Raw genomic sequence first — 21,068 nt, 5'->3', positions numbered from 1 at the left:
ATAATATTATACAAGACAGCAAATGTACAGGAACAATTGTTATGCAAACTTATAAAGAATCATATTGTTTAACACGGTGTTCTTGTAAAGTATTTAACCATTTCAATTCATGAGTTGGAATGACAGGAATAGGAATTTTAATGTGTATCAGAAAATTCCACTAATGCCACACTCCATTAATTCTCTAAAACAGGGGTTTTCAAACTTTTCAAAGCCAAGGGCCGCCACATATGATGATATTCTTTCGGGAGAATAATGATTAATCTCATGATTTTTAACCAGTTTTCAAAGCAGAATTACATTTTTTTTTTGTTTGTTTTTTGTGTGTTAAGGTCAATCTTTTCCACCTACATTTTTCCACTTATTTATTTTAATTTTCTGTGGACCCCCTAGTCCCCCCTGGACCCCAGTTTGAAAACCCCTTCTCTAAAACATTACTCTCCCACAGTTAATATTTGGTCCATAAAATGAAATCAGATTTATTCAATATAATTAAACAGATGATTCTGGTAATATTGCATATACTGTATGATAACATGTTAATGGGTAGCAGTTAAAGGGTAGCAGCATTTGAAGATTTATCACACTTCTTCAGATTTTCTCTCCTTACCTTCCTCTTTTCATCTGATTGAGAGAAAAGCTCATCCATGTCCATCAAATATTTATCCTACACAGAGCACAGGAAATGACATCACTACACACAATTCAGATATGACAACAGACAAGCGATGATCCACTATTCATGAATGATCAACTGTTAATGAATTATTGCTCATACAGTATTTATACAGGTTTACTTTAGAGTGATTATATAAACAACAGTTAGTTCTGGTCCTCGAATCTGATTGGACGAAAGACGTTCCATGTGCACTTATGGTCTGACACCATCAGCACTGTGTGCTGTGTGTGTGTCACTCCACTTGTGTTTGTCATCCTAAACTAAAGTATAAGAGCAGTGCATATGTGTTAAGAGCTACTGCTTGTATTTTTTTTTGTTGACATTACATATGTGTGTAATATGAGCCAGTCAGTTGACGTGTCAGCTTGTGTTTACATAAAACAGCTCTTTGTGATCGCTTGTATTACTACTACACTACTGAAGCTAGGTACTACTCTAAACGGTGTGGCAGGGTGGAGGGCTAATTAAGCCTCTGAGGCTTAAATAAAGGCTGACCGGAGACAACAGTGCAACAGAGAGAGAGATTTACGGGCAGCTACCCGACACCTGTGTGTGTTCGTCTTTTTGGTTAAGATCATTATTAAAATATCACTTATATTGTAAAGCCGGTTCTCACCTCCTTTCCCTTTTAACTAGTTACACTGGTTCCAAAACCCAGGAAGGAGGAGGGATGCACCGTAGTCGAGTCTTCGCCACTACCGTCCACCCCAATGGAGCAGCCGCGGCCATCTGCCGGGGGACAGGGACAGAGGAGCTGAGTGCGGACGAACGGCCGCCGGCCACGAGGAGAGAAGGGGCTCCTTGCCGACCACCTGGAGTTAACGCCTGGTCAGGGCCGCAGCCAGGGGCGGGGGGAAGACCCCTACCAGCCGTTAAATGTGGTGGGGTCGTGACAACCACCGACTGCGAGCAGGGAAGGGCTCCCGGCGTACTGCCTGGGGCGGGAGAACCGCTGCCAGGGGCGTGGGAGACTCCTTCTGTTCCCCGAGAACGCGGTGGGGCTTTCTGTCTGCCAGGGGCTCGAGGACTGCCTCGATCCCCCGGGGAGGCGCGGCTGTCATCCATTAGAGGGTGGAGGAGTGGCCAAGGACCAAGCTACAGCGTATCGGAGAACCAGCGAGTCTCTCTCTCTCTCTCCCTCTGTCTCTCTCTCTCACTCACTGCTGCTCCACATTGGCCTTTTCCCTATCTTTTAAACGTTACAGTGAGTCCCCTGTGGTTTTAATTATTATTGTTGTTTCCCTCCCCCTATCCCCTCCCAGATTCAGGAAGGTGGGGATGGCCTGCCAGCAGACGAGGCTGGAAGGGCACATTTTTGAATTACTAATGAATGTTTGGACACATCAATAGTTTTGAACCAGCAACGGCAGATTCCGATCAGTCGCATAATAAAGTAATTTCATGCACAAATGCGTTTTTATGACTGTACTCAGTTTTTCCAATTTTTTTTTAAATGTACTTGTTTATTGAACTGTTGTATATGAGCAATATCACAGTCGCAATTGTGCTATATGGCCCTATAATATGATATATGATATTGCTTAAATACATTGTAGATGCATGTGTTTGAGCTGGAAGCACAGACATTTAAAAATAAGAGTCCCTGGCTTGTTCATAATTAAAGTCTCATATTATGCACCAAACCTTAATTTTTGGTTGCACAACAAACATGCATCTGGGATTTTGCTCATTTCTGACTCTTACAGCCTCTGTGTCCCATCTCAGTAAGGAAAGAATATTAAATTGATTCAATTAATCAATTTTAAAAGCGAATGAGCTGATGCATTTCCCACCACCTTAGTAATAAGTATGTGCAAACTCCACTATCGGTCGACCTCTAATTAGTACGTTTCCTCATCTGTGTGGATGACGCTCATAGCGTACATTTATGCAACATCACTCAGAAAACAGATTCTGTTTTCTCAAGCTGCATCAAAATGCACGGGACCATTTCAAGCCAGCACAACTCCACACACTTCACATGTGTAAAGATGCTGCTGACTTGACTTTTTTTTTTTATTATTAATGCGTAATATTTAATGAATCGTTCTAATTTTTACGAATGTGTCTCACGTGTTTAGATTTGATTTTGATAATCTCGCTTCCACTCTGACTATCCTCTGATTCTTTCAATCTGGAGTCCTCCGTTTCTCTGAAAACACAATTAAACAGATAAAAAGATATTAAAACACACTGATTTAGGTCATTATTGCAAAGACAGACACGACTGACTGATATAGTGTCACCTCTCTTTCTCGGCCAGGATGAGTTTGGTGAGATAAGCGTGCAGCTCGTTTTCTTGGTTGATTCGCTTCTCTTCTATGCTGTTCCAGCGTTTCTTCTTGGCGATGCGAAGAGCACTTGGAATATCGTCCCCAAAATTCAGACGTTGTTCCTTCGCCAGGTTACAGGCTAAAAAAACAGCAGTTGACGTCAAGTTAAATATTACACAATACAATTTCATTACACTGATGTGGAACAACTGTCAGTCAAAAGTTTGAGCACGCCTATTCATTTTGCATTATTACTATTTTCCACATTTTAGAATAATAGTAAAGTTCACCCAAAAATAAAAATAATTGATCGGTCATCATATGACTTACTTTCTTTTGTGGAACACAATTATTTAGCAGAATGTTAGAAACTGACAGAAATGTCTAGAAAAAGGTGCAATGAAAGTGAATAGTGACTGAGGCGAACAATCTGCTTAATCATCTATTATGTTCCACGGAAGAAAGTCATATGGGTTTGGAACAACATCAAGGTGAGTACATGATGACAGAATTATCGGGTGATTATCATAGTTTTATGAAGAAATTCATACACAGGGACCACTTGAACTTGTCTTCAAAAGTAATTTTGTCTACAAAACTGATTTCCACTTTAGGATCAAAAGAAAAATAAATTCAGTCAAATATGTCCAAATAACAAACCGATAACATCAGATCAGCGAAAACAAAAACATTTATAAAATGATACAATAATAAAAAACTTCCTATAATGTTTAGTCATTAAAAAAATGAAGGGGGTAGACACACACACACACATAAATGGGTGAAACTAACACAGCCACAATACACATACGCACATACACACACAAACACACACACAAATATACACTAGATAATAATGTCTAAATATATATCCAAATGCATAACTTGTGATAAAATTACTTCTACAGTAGGTGTCAGCATGGAACACTGCTGCCATCTACTGGCTATTATTGTCATAACATGATTTTTATGTCATCCTATTTTTTATTTATCTTCATGTTTCAACTAGGTTTTTACTGTAGTGAAATTACATAAATTGCCTTATTTGCATATGCAAATGAATGGTGAAATTGACATAAAACATAAAATCCCAAAAGAAATGCATAGTTTTATCATTTTTACATTAGGGGAGAAGAAATGTTATAATTTCTTAAAAAACTAAAAACCAAACCTGAACTGTTTCCAGTCATAAATGGCAGCAAACAGTGGTGGCATTTAGGGTGGCATTTACATAGTATTAAGTGCTCTACAAACCATTACAAATTTACCTTTGTGCCTGAAGCTATCCGCCTGTGTAATAGATAAAGCTGTATTTATCCCTTGCTGTATATAATTTTAATTACTTATATTAAATTATAATATATATATATATATATATATATATATATATATATATATATATATATATATACACACACACTAGCAGCTAATTTTTGGAATAATGTACAGATTTTGCACTTATGGAAAGAAATTGGTACTTTTATTCACCAAAGTGGCATTCAATTATCCCCATGTATAGTCAGGACATTAATAATTACTATTACAATTTTTTTTTTAAATCAGAACTTCTTAAACTACTTCAAAGAGTTCTCATCAAAACATCCTCCATGTGCAGCGGTGACAGCTTTGCAGATCTTTGTTATTCTAGCTGTCAGTTTGTTCAGATACTCAGGTGACCTTTCACCCCACACTTCCTGTAGCACTTGCCATAGATGTCTTGTTGGGCACTTCTCACACACCTTACAGTCTAGCTGATCCTTATTTTGACCAGTTGTCATTTTCTGCAAATAAATACTCTAAATGACAATATTTTTATTTGGAATTTGAGAGAAATGTTGTCAATACTTTATAGAATAAAACATATATTCATTTTACTCAAACACACACCTAAAAATGGTAAATCCAGATAAACTAATCATTTTGTAGTGGTCTCTTAATTATTTCCAGAGCTGTATATATATTTAGCAGCAATGCTGTTGTGCACGCGTCCACAAGCGTGCAACGCCAGACCCGTATTAATTAGTGTTGTTCAAAGAATAGATTAAAACAAGGCTGTCAAACTCAATTTCAGCCTCGGTCACATAACGGTTTATTTGTGCCCTCAAAGGGCCCTTTGAAAATGTGGCACCAGCACCTGCTTTCACAACACCCATGCAAATAATATTTCATGTTATGTGCATTGAAATGCAAATTTGACAGTACAGCATTGATTTTGAGGTTTGGATGCAGATATTAACAACGGTAACATCTGTGGAAATACATCACATTTTTATATGGCTAAATTGAAACATTCTGACAGTGTGAATAATGCTGCCTTCACACGCTATCAGAATTATCATAATTCTGATGGCGGAAGTTGCACATGAACGACCCTCAAATCGTAGTGAACTCAGAGATAATTCTAATGCCCAAAATTCTGAGATGGGAGGAGTCCCAAACTTTCAACATGGCAGAGGAGGGTACAGCTCCTGCTGATAAAACTACAGTCATGCCTTGGATCTTCTGAATGTAAACAAAACAACACATTACAAGAGTAAATGCATATGAACATGCACCATAGTTCTTTCATAGTATCCATAGTTTTAAAAATGATATTTGTAATGGTTCTTGGTTACCATAAAGCCATGCATGGCTCATCACTACCATGGTTAGTAACTATGGTTTCTATATAAATAACTATGGCATTTTTGTAATGAATAAACAGCAGCCTAAATACATTTAGAAAGTTCTTCTGCCACAACTACCATAGGTAATACAGTACAGTTAGTGTTACTGCAGTAAATCCATGGTAAACTTGTGTAAGCTTTGTGAGCGAAGAATTGAAAAGCTTTCTAATTTATGTTTTCTACTGTTTTCTTTGTCAGTGCCGTTTAGAATGTGGGGGCTGTTTGTTTTAAACTAGTTTCATCACCGAGACACAAGAGTTTTGCAATAGACAATTCTGTGCCACATTCAAATGGGTTTCACAATCCTCTCCGCCCATCTCACTGGTTCACAAGCGCATTTAAAATTGTCTACGTGGTTGAGACCAGTCTGTGAATTACTGCACCTGCTCTGCCCTCGTGCTGCCATGATTAAGCCATGTTGATAATTGACCAAAATGCGCTCCAAAACAAACAGATGACAGGGGTAGGCTCATTTATAATCACAAGGAAAGTGCTAACTGATTGTTCAGTGAAACGTTGTAATCCCTTGCTATCTTGTGTTTCTTAAAAGAGCCTGTATTTGTGTGTGTGTGTGTGTATGTGGGTTCATTTTGCAGTGTAGAAAGCACACAGCTGACTGGGGCTGACAAGCTTTATGTTGTGTCAAGAATATAAAATTAGGGGCCTGGGTAGCTCTGTGGTAAAAGAGGTCTGATTACCACCACTTGGGATGGCTAGTTTGAATCCCAGGGTATGCTGAGTGACTCCAGTCAGGTCTCCTAAGCAACCAAGTTGGCACAGTTGCTAGGGAGGGTAGAATCACATGGGGTAACCTCCTCACGGTCGCTATAATGTGGTTCTCGCTCTTGGTGGGGCACGTGGGGAGTTGTGCGTGGATGCCGAGGGGAATAGTGTGAAGCGTCCACATGCACTATGTCTCCGTGGCAACATGCTCAACAAGCCACGTGTTAAAATGCACGGATTGACGGTCTCAGACGCGGAGGCAACTGAGATTCAACCTCCACCACCAGGACTGAGGCGAGTCACTACGTGACCACGAGGACTTAAAAGCGCATTGAGAATTGGGCATTCCAAAATAGAATATTAAATGTATCATGTGAAATCCCATCATCCAATCAGAATGCAGCAGTGGTGCAACGCTGCTTCAAAATGCATATAGGGAAAAACACTGATATATATATATATATATGAAACGATTTTAGAACAATGTAAATATTACTTATTTATTACTCTAACTCTTCTTTGAATTTCCCATAGTTTTTTTTATGCACTTTTAATATTATTTTTTCTTTGAAGCATTGCTGTAGCCATATCTTTAATTGCCTTACGGGATTAATACATTTCTAAACCTATCCCAACTACAGGGTAACAAGCAACTATATGGAATATCTCTTAAACCAAAATATTCTGTATTTCGGTTTTCTACAGAATGTTTTTCTTGGAGATGACAGGTGTGCGTTAGAGCTGCACAATGATGACAATGAGTGTCGATTATTCAATTAATACAATTCACATCAAAACACTTATTATCCACTTTGGATTATTTTCTAGGCTACACATCCAAAACAAGTTGAGAACTGTTTTTGAATAATTTTATAGCAGTTTTATCAGTGAATGACAACAGTGCGAGAAACAGACTTGTGATTGGTTCCAATGCTTAACCACTGGAAAAACACATAACATTTCGAGACCTACATTGACTGCTATAATTGACATTTGTCACCAGTAGTTAACTGTAGCAGCTGTAACTGTAATCTCGATTATCTATTTGATTAATTGTGCACGCCCCCTAGTGTGTGTGTGTGTGTGTGTGTACCTCTCTGCAAGTTGCCAATGGCCTCTTCATAGTTCTCCAGCTCTAGCTGACATTGGCCCAGGAAAAAGTGCGCCTTCACTGATTGGCTGTCAAGCTCGAGGGCATGTTTACAATCGGCTAATGCCTTGTCATGCTGCTGTAGCTTCACGAAGCATAGCGCTCTGTTAGTGTAGTACACGGCCACTGAGGGATTCCGATTCTGCAAACATCATAGCAGAAGTACATTCAGTAAAGTGCACAGTGTAGTACAGTAACTTAATAACTCTACAGTACATATATGCCATAAAATGACAGGTTATTAATAGGGAATGCTTGCATTGCATTGCATTGCATTGCTATTCTCTCACAATTTCATTGGTTGTTACTGTTCTCTTGCTTGACGGGACTGTGTGCACAGGATTAAAACCCTGCAAACTGGGACTGAGACTTCTCATTGCAGACATCAAAGGTGATCAGTCTGTGTCTTGTAGTGTAGCTCTACTCAAGTTACATATCTACACTATACAACTACTCTTTAAAGGGGTAGTTCACTCAGACATCAAAAAATGTGTTTGCCTCAAAACAATGTTTGTAATGCTGTGATGCACCTGGTTGGTTTGGTTTATGGCTTACAACTCTTTTATGAAGATTTTATGAATTCCCTATGAAAATAAATGAATGGGGAAAATACTTCCAGAACCAAGGTGGATGAAAAAGTGGGCGGGCACTGTTGGCTCTACTCACAATGGCTTTGCTGTAGCAGGTTGCGGCCTCCTGGTATTTGCGGCTGAGGAACAGACGGTTGCCCTGCTCCTTGAGCTCCTGTGCCGAAGAGCTTTTCTCCGGACTGCTGGACATCTTCTCCACGGGCTCTGCGGTGGCCGCTCCCCCCTGCTTACCGATCCTGTTCCCCGTGTCTTCGGTGAGCACCGGCCTCTCCCGGGAACCCAGATACCTGCTTTGAGTAAACCGTCTCACACTGCAGGGACACATCAAACACAAACTTTACACACAAGATGACTACAGTAATGCCCATTACACAGATATTATGCAAGCAGATTACAGTAGCACAAACTACAGGCATTAACACCTAGTACACACATATTATGAACTACAGTAACACACATCTGGACTTCAAGTCTACTCTGATGATCTTAAATAGCTGTGACAGATGATTCAGAAGTCCTCCAGCAAGATAATGAGTATAACATTCATTCATTTTTACTAAAATGAAAGTTAATCATGACAATCAAGTCAAATGTGTACTTAAACGTGTAATTAAAGAGAAACTCTACTGATGTATACATGACAGACAGACACATTTGGAGGTCTACAGCCACAAGCTTAAAATCTATTTGAAGTAGCCCGTTGGCAATAACAACCACTATATTTTTTAAATCATACATTTTAAATAAAATAAACAATAGTCCAGGGCTTTCAGGCGTACCGGGTTTGACTACTGTACCGACACCTGTCGTTAGCAAACCGGTAGCGACAAAGATGTTGTTGTGATCAGTTTTTTCTCTTGTATACCGATTAAAATGCAGCCAAACTCATGGTCCGACACAATCATGGCATTAAGATGAGAAATATCTGACGTTTGCCCTGGCGATCGTTACAAACCAGACATTTTAATCGCGGCTGCGAAACGCTAGCATCACCTTTCGTTGTTTTGACTATGCTGTCACGGTGATGTCACAGTACGTGGCGACCAACATCACCAAGCGTAATGACGTACGGAAATACATTTAAACACAGGTTATTTAGCTGAGACGGGCCATTTCTGTAAAAATGATTGGAAGAAATTAGAAAGCCCAACCAAGAGGCTCTAGCGCTCGTCTCGTTAAAACTTAAAAGAGCCAATCGCCTTTTAGATACAGACATCGCCTCTCAATCAACTCGATAAAGCGCATGCGCATTAGCTATGTAAACTGTGTATAAGCTGTGTTTTAGAGTAATATGAGGTAAAGAAGCACAATTTATGATTTCAGTTTTATCACATTTAATTTCTAGTTTTAAATATGTTCCTTGATCGTAATCCTCACCAACCCTTTTTAAGATTTCGGTCTTTCTCCATTCAAGTAGATTGGAGCTGTACTGGCATGACTGGAGATAACTTCCCGAGAGCTTTCCAAAAATGGCCGACAGTGGACTGACTTGCTGGAAAGACTTTGATTTAAAGTAACACTACAGACCCAACTACGGTGTACACATTTTAATCATAATGCCCAATCATCAATGTAAAAAAATTATATATATATATATATATATATATATATATATATATATTTATATATAATTTATTACAATAAAATACATTTAAAAAATTTCAAAAATTTTAATAAACAATCTAAAGATTATAAATATATATATATATATATATAAAATAAACATAAATAATAAAGCGTTTTCCAGCTTTATTTTACTTTCTGATGTAAAAGGTAATCATAAAAAAAGTTGGTCTGATGAATTTGTGATTTTTCACTTGAATTAAACTTAAATGCAAAAAAGTCACAGACAATATGAACGCAATAAGAACGTGATTTTAAACTATTTATGAATTTAATGATGCAGAATAATATAAAACAGGACTAATTCTCTGTCTGAGCTCTATTATATTAACATTTATTGAATTGGCTGATGCTTTTAGAAAAAGTTCAGACCAACCATAGGAACTTCCCTATCAACAATGACATTTAGTACTGTGAAGTTATGAAACGTTATTGTACAAGACCGGTTAAACGTCATAATATAAATTTGATTAGTAATGCGTGTTGCGTGTGAAACGAACCCATGTCCTTGTTATTGCAAGTGCTGTGCTCTCACAGTCGAGTTTGCTGAAAACATGTATACCATTTAAACAGATATCCAAATATGTGTTTATTGTATATAGTTAAATGAGAGAAAAATACTTAAGGTAAAGGTTAATATTACTGAGTTTTGTAATGTCACTGTAAAAGAGGAAGATGCAGTTTTAAAAACAAGTTGTATATAACATGTATTGTTGCAGTTATTATGCATTCATCAAGTACCATATATATATATATATATAGATATAAATTAAGTCAGATTTATTTATTTAAATACCCAAATACAGTAATGCTGCATGGGTTAACGGATGAAAACATTGTTTATTTGTAAAATGCAAGGCAAGGAATGCATTTTGGTGACTATCAAGAACGCAACCGTTTTGCTTCTCTATTCATAAAAATAATGAAAAGACATAACAGCAAGTGACATGACACCTCCAGAGTTTAATAGTTGTATAATAGCCCTCAGTAATTACCATTCAAATACCACTTTAAATGCATAAAACCATTTAATGCAAGACGACAACATGAATCAGAACTGCATTACAAAAGTTCATGTATATTGTAAATCTGAAACAATACACTGTGAAGAATTCATTTCTTTAGATTCATTAAATGTCTACTCCTCTGCTACTGAGATAGAGAGAACAGACTCAGTCTCTTGCTATGGGGAATTCTGCAGCTATATTTAAAGAAGGGGCATTAAAACTGAGCTCAGAACAGAGCTTCCTTCAACATGCACACATCCACTCAGGACAAACAATAAAAATAAAAACCAATACCTAAAAATAACAGACATTATATAGGCCAAAAAAAAACAAAAACCTCAGAACATAATTTCTTTTGCTGGACACTGGATGACGCAGGTTTGGTTCACTTTTGATATCGAAGACTACAAAGACTTTGATGAAACAGGGTATGGGCAGTTCACAACGGACAAAGCTCAATGCGATAAATATAAAAGTGTGCATCATGTATGTGAGCGGTATGTGGAGTGAGATGATTCAGATCTCTCCGGCTTCTCTGTCATCATGGCGGCGAGATTCTGTCCTCCCGTTCAGCCCGTCTGATCTCCGCTCGGATGATCCACGCTTGCCGTCACGCTCGCGATCGCGGTCCCGTGAAGATCTGAAACACACATGAACAGCGTTACTGCAGGGTAATGATGTGCTTGTGCCAGCAATGTTGTTCCCAAACTCAAAGGACATAAAACATGGTATTGCATGTGAGATTGTGTTGTGTGCATAACAGTGCTGAGGAAACTACTTTGATATTGTAGCTTTCCAAGCCACAAGCTACTTAAACAGGTCAAACTATGCTTACGAAAAAGTAGTTACAATGCAAAATACTAACAAAGTAGCCAAATACCTTTAATAACCTAAAAGGACAATACAGCCGTTAAATACACATTTCTAATTAAATACATTTCTGAATCATCTGAAAACAATGAGAATCTCCATTAACAGTATTAAACCCTAAACGCTAATTTATAGGTTTCTCACAGTTTGGTTAGACATGAGGTCAATATAACTGAACACTATTTCTCCATTTTCTTTTTAAAAAGGTACAAACTCTATTTTATCAAATTATTTTTTTGGGATTTTTCTCCCCGATTTGGAATGCCCAATTCCTAATGTGCTATAAACCCTCGTGGTGGCGTAGTGACTCGCCTCAATCCGGGTGACGTCAATCCACGCGGAGATATAGCGCGTGTGGAGGCTTCACGCTATTCTCCGCGGCATCCACGCACAACTCACCACATGCCCAACAGAGCGCGTGAAACACTTAATAGCGACCACGGAGATTATCCCATGTGACTCTACCCTCCCTAGCAACCAGGCCAATTGGTTGCTATGGAGAACTGACTGGAGTCACTCAGCACACCCTGGATTCAAACTTGTGACTCCAGGTGTGGTAGTCAGCGTCAATACTCACTGAGCTACCCAGGCCCCAATTATCAAATATTATTTAATGAAATTGCATATATATATATATTAATCTAATTCAATGTCACTGTTTAAAATGTGTACATTTAACCAGTATTTGCATTAATTTACATAAAGTAAAAAAATAATAGCAAATAGCAGCATAAAATGCAATATTTCGGCCAAAAAGAAAATTTCCTTTAAGTTGGTTTTTAACATGGCTGCGTAACTCACTTGTGTGATTGTTCTCGGCTGTGCCGTGAGCGGGATCTGGAGCGGGAACGGTGCCGTCGGCGTCTGTCTCGCTCTTTGGAGCGAGAACGCTGCTTCTCCCGAGACACAGAGCGAGAACGTTTCCGCCTGCGTTCACGGTCACGAGAACGAGACCTAGAAACCAAACAAGAGGAAACACTAATAAAAAAATAAATAAATGACAGAGCCAAAATAATTGAATACATTTTGATGTGGCATTCATTTAATCATTTAGCAGATGCTTTTATCCAAACGTGACTTACAAATGAGGAACATAGCAAGCAATTTGTCATACAAAGTTCAACAATATCTGCAGCATTGTACTGCCAAAGTTCTCAAGGTGGCTGGAGCAGTATAGGTGCTAGCGCAGAAGAGAGAGAAGGATTTTTTTTTTTAAAAGACAACCAACCATTTTCCACGTTCTAAAGACTACATTGTTTTACAATGGTACTATTGCTTCATCTTAATACTGGATTTGTATCTTTACCTACTGTATTAACGGTCACAAAAGATACAAGTTGGCATGAACATTGAATATGAATGTTATACTGACATTTATTACACAGCTCTCTGAAAGACTTGCTTCTGACTGATCAAATATGGTGTTAAAACAAGAACACATAGCATGAAATATATATAAATAAATAAAAAGTGAGGAGACATGCTAGCTAACTAATGCTAGTATAACTTGGAATACAGATTAATAATAAAATATACAGCTCTGGAAAAACTTGTAAAGTTATTAGTTTCTCTGGATTTACCATTTATAAGTAGGTGTTTGTGTAAAATGAACATTTGTGTTTTATTCTATAAAGTAGACAATTCTTCCAAATAAAAATAGTAATTTAGAGCATTTATTTCCCGAAAATAACAAAAAGATGCCGTGTTTTCAGACCTCGAATAATGCAAAGAAAACATGTTCATTTTAATTTTTAAACAACAGAGTTCATAAATCAATATTTGGTGGAATAACCCTGATTTTCAATCACAGCTTTCATGTGTCTTGGCATGCTCTCTACCAGTCTTTCACATTGCTGTTGGGTGACTTTATGCCACTCCTGGTGCAAAAATTCAAGCAGCTCGGATTTGTTTGATGGCTTGTGGTCATCCATGTTCCTCTTGATCACATTCCAGAGGTTTTCAATGGGGTTCAGATCTGGAGATTGTGCTGGCCATGACAGGGTCTTGAGCCGGTGGTCCTCCATCCACACCATCATTGACCTGTCTGTGTGTCATGGATCATTGTCCTGCTGGAAAAATCAATCCTCAGAGTTGGGGAACATTGTCAGAGCAGAAGGAAGCAAGTTTTCATCCAGGATAACCTTGTACGTGACTTCATTCATGCGTTCTTTACAAAGACTAATCTGCCTGATTCCAGCCTTGCTGATACACCCCCAGATCATCACCGATCCTCCACCTGTTCAACTAATGTTAGACGGAGACCTGGAGAGGCCTTCAAGCCACAGTGTCTTGCACCCACTCTGAAATTTGGTGGACCTCTGGAATGTGATCAAGAGGAAAACGTATGGCCAAAAAGCCAAGCTGCTTAATTTGTTGCACCAGGAGTGGCATAAAGTCACCCAACAGCAATGTGAAAGACTGGTAGAGAGCATGCCAAGACACATGAAAGCTGTGACTGAAAATCAGGGTTATTCCACCAAATATTGATTTCTGAAAAATTAGTATTGTGTTGTTTAAAAATGAATATTAACTTGTTTTCTTTGTTTTTGCAACTTTGTTACTAAACTATTTTTCTTACGACCATTTAAACTAATCTAAGGTTATAAAACAAAATTAAATTAAATCAATGTCCATAGCCGTAATAATGTAATAAGTAAGAAAGTACTGACAGCTAGTTATTATCACGAAATACACCAATTCAGGGTAGAGACTTATTTCCGATTTATGTGAATTTGAGCAACTGACCTCTTGCGCTCTCGGCTGCGTGACCTCGTCCTAAAGAAAAGCAGGGAAGAATAACTTTAGATTCTATGGTATATTTCACAAGAATAAGAAATCTCACGAGACACAACGGTCACATAACTTTAAAGTATTAGCATAAATCCTTACCGCTTTTTCATTTTCTCCTCTCTCTCCCTCTCTTCTCTCCTCTTCAGTCGCTCCTGGTTTCGCTTCTCCTGTTTTTCCTGCACCGTTTTCTATTGAGAAAGGAGGAAAACAATCTTTTTATTTTCACCACCACCTGCAGACGTCAAAGAGGTGTTTTGGCGAGGACTGGTTCGCTACCTTTAGCTGCTCCAACTTCTCTCTGATTTGAATGAAGCCCAGGTGAAGTTTGCCACCAAAGTGGTCGGCGAGGCGCCGGTCGTTGTCATGGAGACCCAGGTAGGCGGAGCACACCTCACAGACGCGCAACTTCTGCTGCTGGAAACTGGAAGCAGGCATAGAGTTCCTGTACTCCTCCTGCAAATTACACACAAACGCATTGAAGGATCTTCGGATGTAATTTGATTTTCTTCAAAGCAATGTGTGTGAGAATGTGGCTTTGTGAGGGCAAACATGCACCTATTAAGAAATAAATAAGATCTTAACATTGGATGTAATCTGGTTGTAAAAACACTATTCTGTATTCTAATATTTTTTTAATACAGGAAAAAGGTCCTGTCTGGCAAAGTGCAAGAGATTACTTAAAAAAATTATTTCAAAGTTAATATTGAATAAATTGTGACAAATTGAGCCAATTCTCCCAGTCTTGTTCAGTAAAACAAACAAACAAAAAAGGTGGCATCTAACCTCTGCATCCTTCTTCTTAATTCGGACTTTTTCGACCTCCTGTAGAATTTTCTGGGCTTCATCCACATTTCCCTCAGCGCCGAGCTGCTCAGCCTTCGCCAGGAGTTTCCCGATCTCCTCGTTTAACTCGTGAACTTTTTCTGCCTGACAACCAAACGCACGAAGCCAGTGAGACAAAAAAGAAAATCACAAAACCCTGACTCGTACATATAGGGGTGGGCGGTTGGACCAAATTCTTAAATTACTCGTACTGTGATATCATGAAACAGAATATGATTATTTATATCTGGACATTTTTTGACAAGATCATTCATTACAAATGAAGGGTAAGTCTGGTATAATGCAAAAACAGCTTTAAATTAAGTCATACTAGGGATGGGACGATATGGTCATCTCACGATTCCGTTCGATATACAATGAGGAACACGATTCGATATACCAACACTTGCTTTTTTCACAAAATTGTTTTTTGAAAGTTTAGCACAAAATGCATTTTATAATTTCTTATCAAAATAAAGTTCTTTAATACACAATAAAAATGCTCAAATTGAAATAAGTGTTTCTCATATACATTCTCTATAAGAAAAGATCAATAAGTGGTGGTGGTGTGGTGGTCTAAAGCACTAAACTGTTAATCAGAAGGTCGCTGGTTGGATCCCCACAGCCACCAACGTGTGTCCTTGAGCAAGGCACTTAACTCTAGGTTGCTCTGGGGGGATTGTCCCTGTAATAAGTGCTCTATAAGTCCCTTTGGATAAAAGTGTCTGCCAAATGAATAAATGTAAATAAACAAACAGTGGGTGGAAGGTTGGATGGTCCACTAAGCGCAGGGTTGGCAGTTCTATTCCTGGCCCACATGCCGAAGTGTCCTTGGGCAAGACACTGAACCCAAGTTGCTCCTTATGGCAGGTTAGCACCTTGCATGGCAGCTCTGCTGTCATTAGTTTGTGAATATGTGTGTGAATGAGTCACAGTGTTAAGTGCTTTGAATACCGCTAAGGTTAAAAAGGTGCTATATAAGTGCAGACCATTTACAAATAGGCCTTCAAAGCTAGTGTTCTACATTCAAGCTGATCAGGTGGAGGACAAGCAATAGAACTGAACAGAATGTATGTTTTAAGTGTATATTTATGTTTAATCATGTTTGTTCAAAACATCCCCTCACTGATGTCCTCAACCAAGCCCAACCACTACTGGTCATCATGACACAAGCGACAGTCATTATTTCACAGGATCGGGGGATAGATTTCATCATTGCATGTTCTTCAAACACTTGCGATGTAAAGAAGCACCTGATAGTACTCTGATACCACCTCAAATTATCAAATTCTTCCACCAACCTGGACCAAGAACATTATTCAAGATATCTACCGAGTGGGGGCCTGGGAAGCTCAGTGGTAAAGATGTTGGCTACCATCCCAGGGCATGCTGAGTGACTCCAGCCAGATTCAAATGGGGCAATCTCCTTGTTATCGCTATAATGTGGTTTGATCTTGGTGGGCCGCGTGGTGAGTTGTGGGTGGATGCCGCAGTGGAAGGCGTGCTTTATTTCTGCGGTAACGCGCTCAATGAGTCACGTGATAAGATGCACGGGTTGGCGGTCTCAGACGCAGAGGCAACTGAGATTTGTCCTCCACCACCCGGATTGGAGGAGAGTCACTACGCCACCACGAGGACTTATGGAATCGGGCAATGGGAATTCCAAATTGGGAGAAAAAATATGTTCTAAAAGGATTTATTCTAAACTCTTCCTTTCAGAGAGCATACTCCGCTCTGATTGGTCAGATGTCCCAGTGTTGTGATTGGTCTACGCTTTGTGTAGTGTTTGAGGGTGGGTCAAAGCTGTTCGCGAGCAGCCAATGAAGACCAGAGGCGGGTTTTTTGTTACCAAATTACGTAGGTTAGTACATGAAGTCTAACTAACGACTCTTTCATGTGTTCAGAATCGGTTCTTTCATTTGGGAGTTAATAACTGCATTTGTCGAGCACTTTGATTTTTTTAAAACTTTGCAGACATTTTTACATTTCACAAACAGATCTATAACACACTACATGAAAGGTAATATTCGAAAAACCATAATAGGTGCTCTAAAAGAAAATAGTTTTTAAAAAAGGTCTTTTTAATTAAAGACAACATCTAAAAAAACAGCACTCCTGCACGAGAAGCTGAATAAACAAAAACAAAGCGAAACTAAAACGTTAGTCTACTGCAGTTTACATAGAAAAGAAAATGGATGGTTGCAAAAACGTTCGTTGTGAACAGCCCCTTACAGTTGGTGGAGGTACTTGGCCGTTGAGTCTTGCACTCTCATTAGCATTTCTCAGATTAAGCAAAGATGAGTCTCGAGATCCTTGCGTTCGGTTCCAGTCTAACGTGTTCTGTCTGTTTGGACAGCCCCTGGCCTGGACTCATAGTTGCTTCACCACCGAGTTTCGCCGAATACCACTGCTATCTGGGAATATTGCAACCCTACATACAACTGTACTGAATAAAACACAATGTGGTATTTTGCTGTTATTATGAAGATTGAGTCTGGGGTAGTATACTGTGGCATCAGGGTAAGTGTAACACCATGTGGACTGCACAGAGACAGTATGCTGTGTGAACACATTTTCGTTTGAAAAAGCATTGATTTTGCAATGTTTATGCTTCTCATCCACACTGGAATGACATTTTCTTCCACACAAAAAAAATTCCAAAACATACTTCAGAAAATGATGTTAGAACACCAAAAACGTATTAGTGTGGACGTAGCCAACTTACAACGTCGCCTAATTATAAATACAATGGAAACACTAAGAACAATAAGAACCAAAATTGTTAAATACGTCACAATTTCCAGTACTACATACACACTACTTACCTTTTGGGCGACCTCAGCGCTGATCTCTTCCTGCGTCTCAGCAAGACGTTTCTTGGCCAACTCGGTCCTGCGGTCGCAGTCAGCAATAAAGGACTCCAAGTGATCCACCGCCTACAGAACACAGCAACAGCAACCAGAATAAACCATGGTCTCTCACATCTAATATGGTGTCTGAATACTTCATCTTGGGATACTTCAACAAGCACACTTAATGTCAGATTTGTTCTTTAGTGCTGCAAATTCCTTTAAAAACCCAAAACACAGCAGATTAGCTCTACTGCTTAATGTGCCACTTACGTCTAGTTCAAAGAACAGGTCTCTTTCTTTAGAGGCGATCTCATAGTCGGCTCTCAGTGCCAGGTCATGGATCTTAGAGCATTCTCCAAGGTCCATGCGCTAACAAAACAGCAAAAACAGTCAACTCATCAATATGAAGAATAAGGCGAATAAACAAGTGCACAGTACTGTGAAAAAGTATGTGCCCCTTCCTGATTTGTTCTATTTTTGTTCTTATACTGCAGATGTTGTTAAACTGTAGAACAAATGTCTTGCGATGGGTCTCATTTCTATGTCGCTTTGGATAAAAGTACCTGCAAAATGACAAATGTAAATATTCAAACAAGATATAACAAAACAAAGGCAACCTGAGTAAACACAGAATAGAGTTTTCAAATATATATTGTTTTTATTTTTGTATTATTGAAGCAAAAACACCTATATCGCCTCTGAAAAAACAGCAACAACTGCAACCAAACACTTCTAATTACTGGAGATCAGTCTTTCACAACGCTGTGGTGGCATATTGTCCCACTCTTCTTTGTAGAACTGCATTGGAGGGTTTGATCATGAACTGCCCGTTTAAGGTCCTGCCACAGCATCTCAATCGGTTCAAGTCAGGACTTTGACTAGGCCACTCCAAACTTTAATTGAACTTCTGTTGAGTCATTCAGAGGTGGACTTACTCCTGTGCTTTGGATAACTGTATTGCTGCATAATCCAGTTGTGCTTGAGCTTCAACTCACGGACTGATGACGGGACGTTCCCCTTTAGGATTTTCTGGTAGAGAGCAGAATTCATGTTTCCCCCAATTAATGCAAGACGCCCTGAAGCAGCAAATCATCCCCACACCATCACACGACCACCACCACGCTTGACTGTAGGTATGATGCTCTCTGTGAGGAATTCTCCGTTTGATTTACACCAGATGTCACGGGACCCCTGTATTGCCTTCAGTTCCACTATCGACACATCAGTCCACAGAACATTCTCCCAAAAGGTTTGAGGATCATCAAGGTGTGTTTTGGCAAAATTCAGACGAGCCTTAATGTTCTTCTGGGTCAGCAGTGGTTTTCGCCTCGCCACTCTTCCATGAATGCCATTTTTGGCCAGTGTCTTTCTAAAGGTGGCGACATCAACAGTGACCTTTATTGATGCGAGAGGCTTGCAGTTCTTGTATGTTGTCCTTTTTTTTAACTTTCTGGATGAGTCGTCACAGCGCTCTTGGGAGGAATTTTGGAAGGTCGCCCACTTCCGGGAAGGTTCACTACTGTGCCAAGTTCTCCATTTGGAGATAATGGCTCTCACTGCGGTTCTTTGGAGTCCCAGAGCCTTTGAAATGGCTTCCCAGACTGATGTATTTCAATCACCTTTTTACATCATTTCTGGAATTTCTTTCAACCTTTGCATAGTGTGCTACAGGGTGAGAACATTTAGCCAAATTCATGTTGCTCAAAAAGTTCAATTTAGGTGTTGATTTGATTTAACAGAGCTGGCAGTAATCAGGCCTGGGTGTGTCTAATCTGAACCCCATTATGAATGGGGTTTCAAAGAATTGGGGATTTAGTAGCTAAAGGGACAAACACTTGTTCACACAGGCCCAGTCGGTATTGGATAATGTTTTAGCTTCAAATAAAAACCCTTATTTTAAAAACTGAATTTTGCGTTTACTGCCCATGTTTTATGTTAGATTTTGTTTTAATGTTTAAAACAATTTAGTATGAGATATACACAAATACAGAAAAAAAATCAGGATGGGGGCAAATACTATTTAACAGCACTGTCACGTTTTGTGTAGGATCTAGACCGGTGTGTGCTGGTTCCTTACCGTTCCAGAGAGGATGTCATGCGGGCAGCAGTTGAGCAGGTGCGATTTGCAGACGCGATCGTCTGTGAACTTAACTCTCTGTCTCGATTCATCTCCTGGAAGGACACAGCACATAATTGACATTGAGTAAGATCACACACACTTGTACGTGTCTCAAACACACTGCGCCGCTACACACTGCTAACTTTTCGGCCAAGGGTCACAGATTTGTATGTCCTTGCTGTGAAGTTACAGAATCTGAGATATATAGTGTGTGGACAGTATATGCTTTTAATTTTAACAGTCAGGTTATACAAGAAATATATACAAATGTCTAAGTGGAGACGCTTAACTTTGTAAACCCACTGACCCAAGGCCTGTTTCTTTAACTGGCTCCTAATTATGAATGTCTAAAATTTAATGGCAACAACTGATCCTGGAGCAGCCCTTGAGGCTGGAGGTCTCTCATTCTGTGAGACTCAGTGCTCAGTCACCAAAAAGATGGATTGATGTTCTTGGCGTCTTTCTACAGTGTTGTCTGTGGTCATTAGGACTGGGCAATACAGATAAAAATAAAATTGGTTTTAATATTTTTCAACCTAACGATCTTCGTAATACATCTATATCTCTCTCATATACATTCGGAAATAAAAGGTAGACCAATATATAATTTTTTCCCAATTAATCAGTGCTGATAGTTGAATTTTGTAACTATCAGTATTGGTAAATATCTATGGAAAACGTGTTTATTCCCCGTGGCCGGCACTGAAGGATTCTACAGTTAGAACAGCTTTGGTTGTGCAGTATAATAGCGCAATATAATTGGTGAACATATGGGCTATGAAAGCTTAATTTGGTAAATACTTAAAGGTGCTGCAAGTGAAATTTTCATGGAAACCATATGCAAAAATTGTCCTACTCCATTAAAGATATGAATGAAATGAAGTGTCCTGAGATATTTCACCAG

General features: G+C 39.1%; 2 protein-coding genes across 7 annotated transcripts in view; both read right to left on the bottom strand.

The window, feature by feature from the left end:
• Positions 1 to 9,104, bottom strand: part of LOC127634825 (E3 ubiquitin-protein ligase CHIP-like) — a 12,284-nt gene extending 3,180 nt beyond the window's left edge. For 2 of the 3 annotated variants that reach the window (XM_052114518.1, XM_052114517.1), the window contains exons 1-6: positions 8,861 to 9,104; positions 8,158 to 8,392; positions 7,435 to 7,633; positions 2,926 to 3,091; positions 2,753 to 2,831; positions 611 to 667 (exon numbers count right to left, since the gene is read on the bottom strand). In XM_052114518.1, coding sequence (XP_051970478.1) covers positions 611 to 667; positions 2,753 to 2,831; positions 2,926 to 3,091; positions 7,435 to 7,633; positions 8,158 to 8,271 — 615 coding nt within the window. In that variant the 5' untranslated portion in view covers positions 8,272 to 8,392; positions 8,861 to 9,104. Of the gene's footprint in view, positions 1 to 610; positions 668 to 2,752; positions 2,832 to 2,925; positions 3,092 to 7,434; positions 7,634 to 8,157; positions 8,393 to 8,860 lie in introns of those variants that run through there. The other variant, XM_052114519.1, reaches the window with a different exon arrangement.
• Positions 9,105 to 10,532: 1,428 nt separating this feature from the next.
• Positions 10,533 to 21,068, bottom strand: part of LOC127634824 (putative RNA-binding protein Luc7-like 1) — a 19,711-nt gene continuing 9,175 nt past the window's right edge. For 3 of the 4 annotated variants that reach the window (XM_052114515.1, XM_052114514.1, XM_052114516.1), the window contains 9 exons: positions 20,123 to 20,217; positions 18,316 to 18,414; positions 18,019 to 18,129; positions 15,155 to 15,298; positions 14,648 to 14,824; positions 14,471 to 14,559; positions 14,327 to 14,356; positions 12,383 to 12,535; positions 10,535 to 11,351 (listed from right to left, as the gene is read on the bottom strand). In XM_052114515.1, the coding sequence (XP_051970475.1) occupies positions 11,228 to 11,351; positions 12,383 to 12,535; positions 14,327 to 14,356; positions 14,471 to 14,559; positions 14,648 to 14,824; positions 15,155 to 15,298; positions 18,019 to 18,129; positions 18,316 to 18,411 (924 nt within the window). In that variant the 5' untranslated portion in view covers positions 18,412 to 18,414; positions 20,123 to 20,217 and the 3' untranslated portion in view covers positions 10,535 to 11,227. Of the gene's footprint in view, positions 11,352 to 12,382; positions 12,536 to 14,326; positions 14,357 to 14,470; positions 14,560 to 14,647; positions 14,825 to 15,154; positions 15,299 to 18,018; positions 18,130 to 18,315; positions 18,415 to 20,122; positions 20,218 to 21,068 lie in introns of all 4 variants that reach the window. The other variant, XM_052114513.1, reaches the window with a different exon arrangement.

This window comes from Xyrauchen texanus, chromosome 42, assembly GCF_025860055.1.
Source record: "Xyrauchen texanus isolate HMW12.3.18 chromosome 42, RBS_HiC_50CHRs, whole genome shotgun sequence".
Lineage (NCBI taxonomy): Eukaryota > Metazoa > Chordata > Actinopteri > Cypriniformes > Catostomidae > Xyrauchen > Xyrauchen texanus.
Note: the sequence above shows the minus strand (reverse complement) of the source record. Positions and strands in the feature narration are given on the sequence as shown.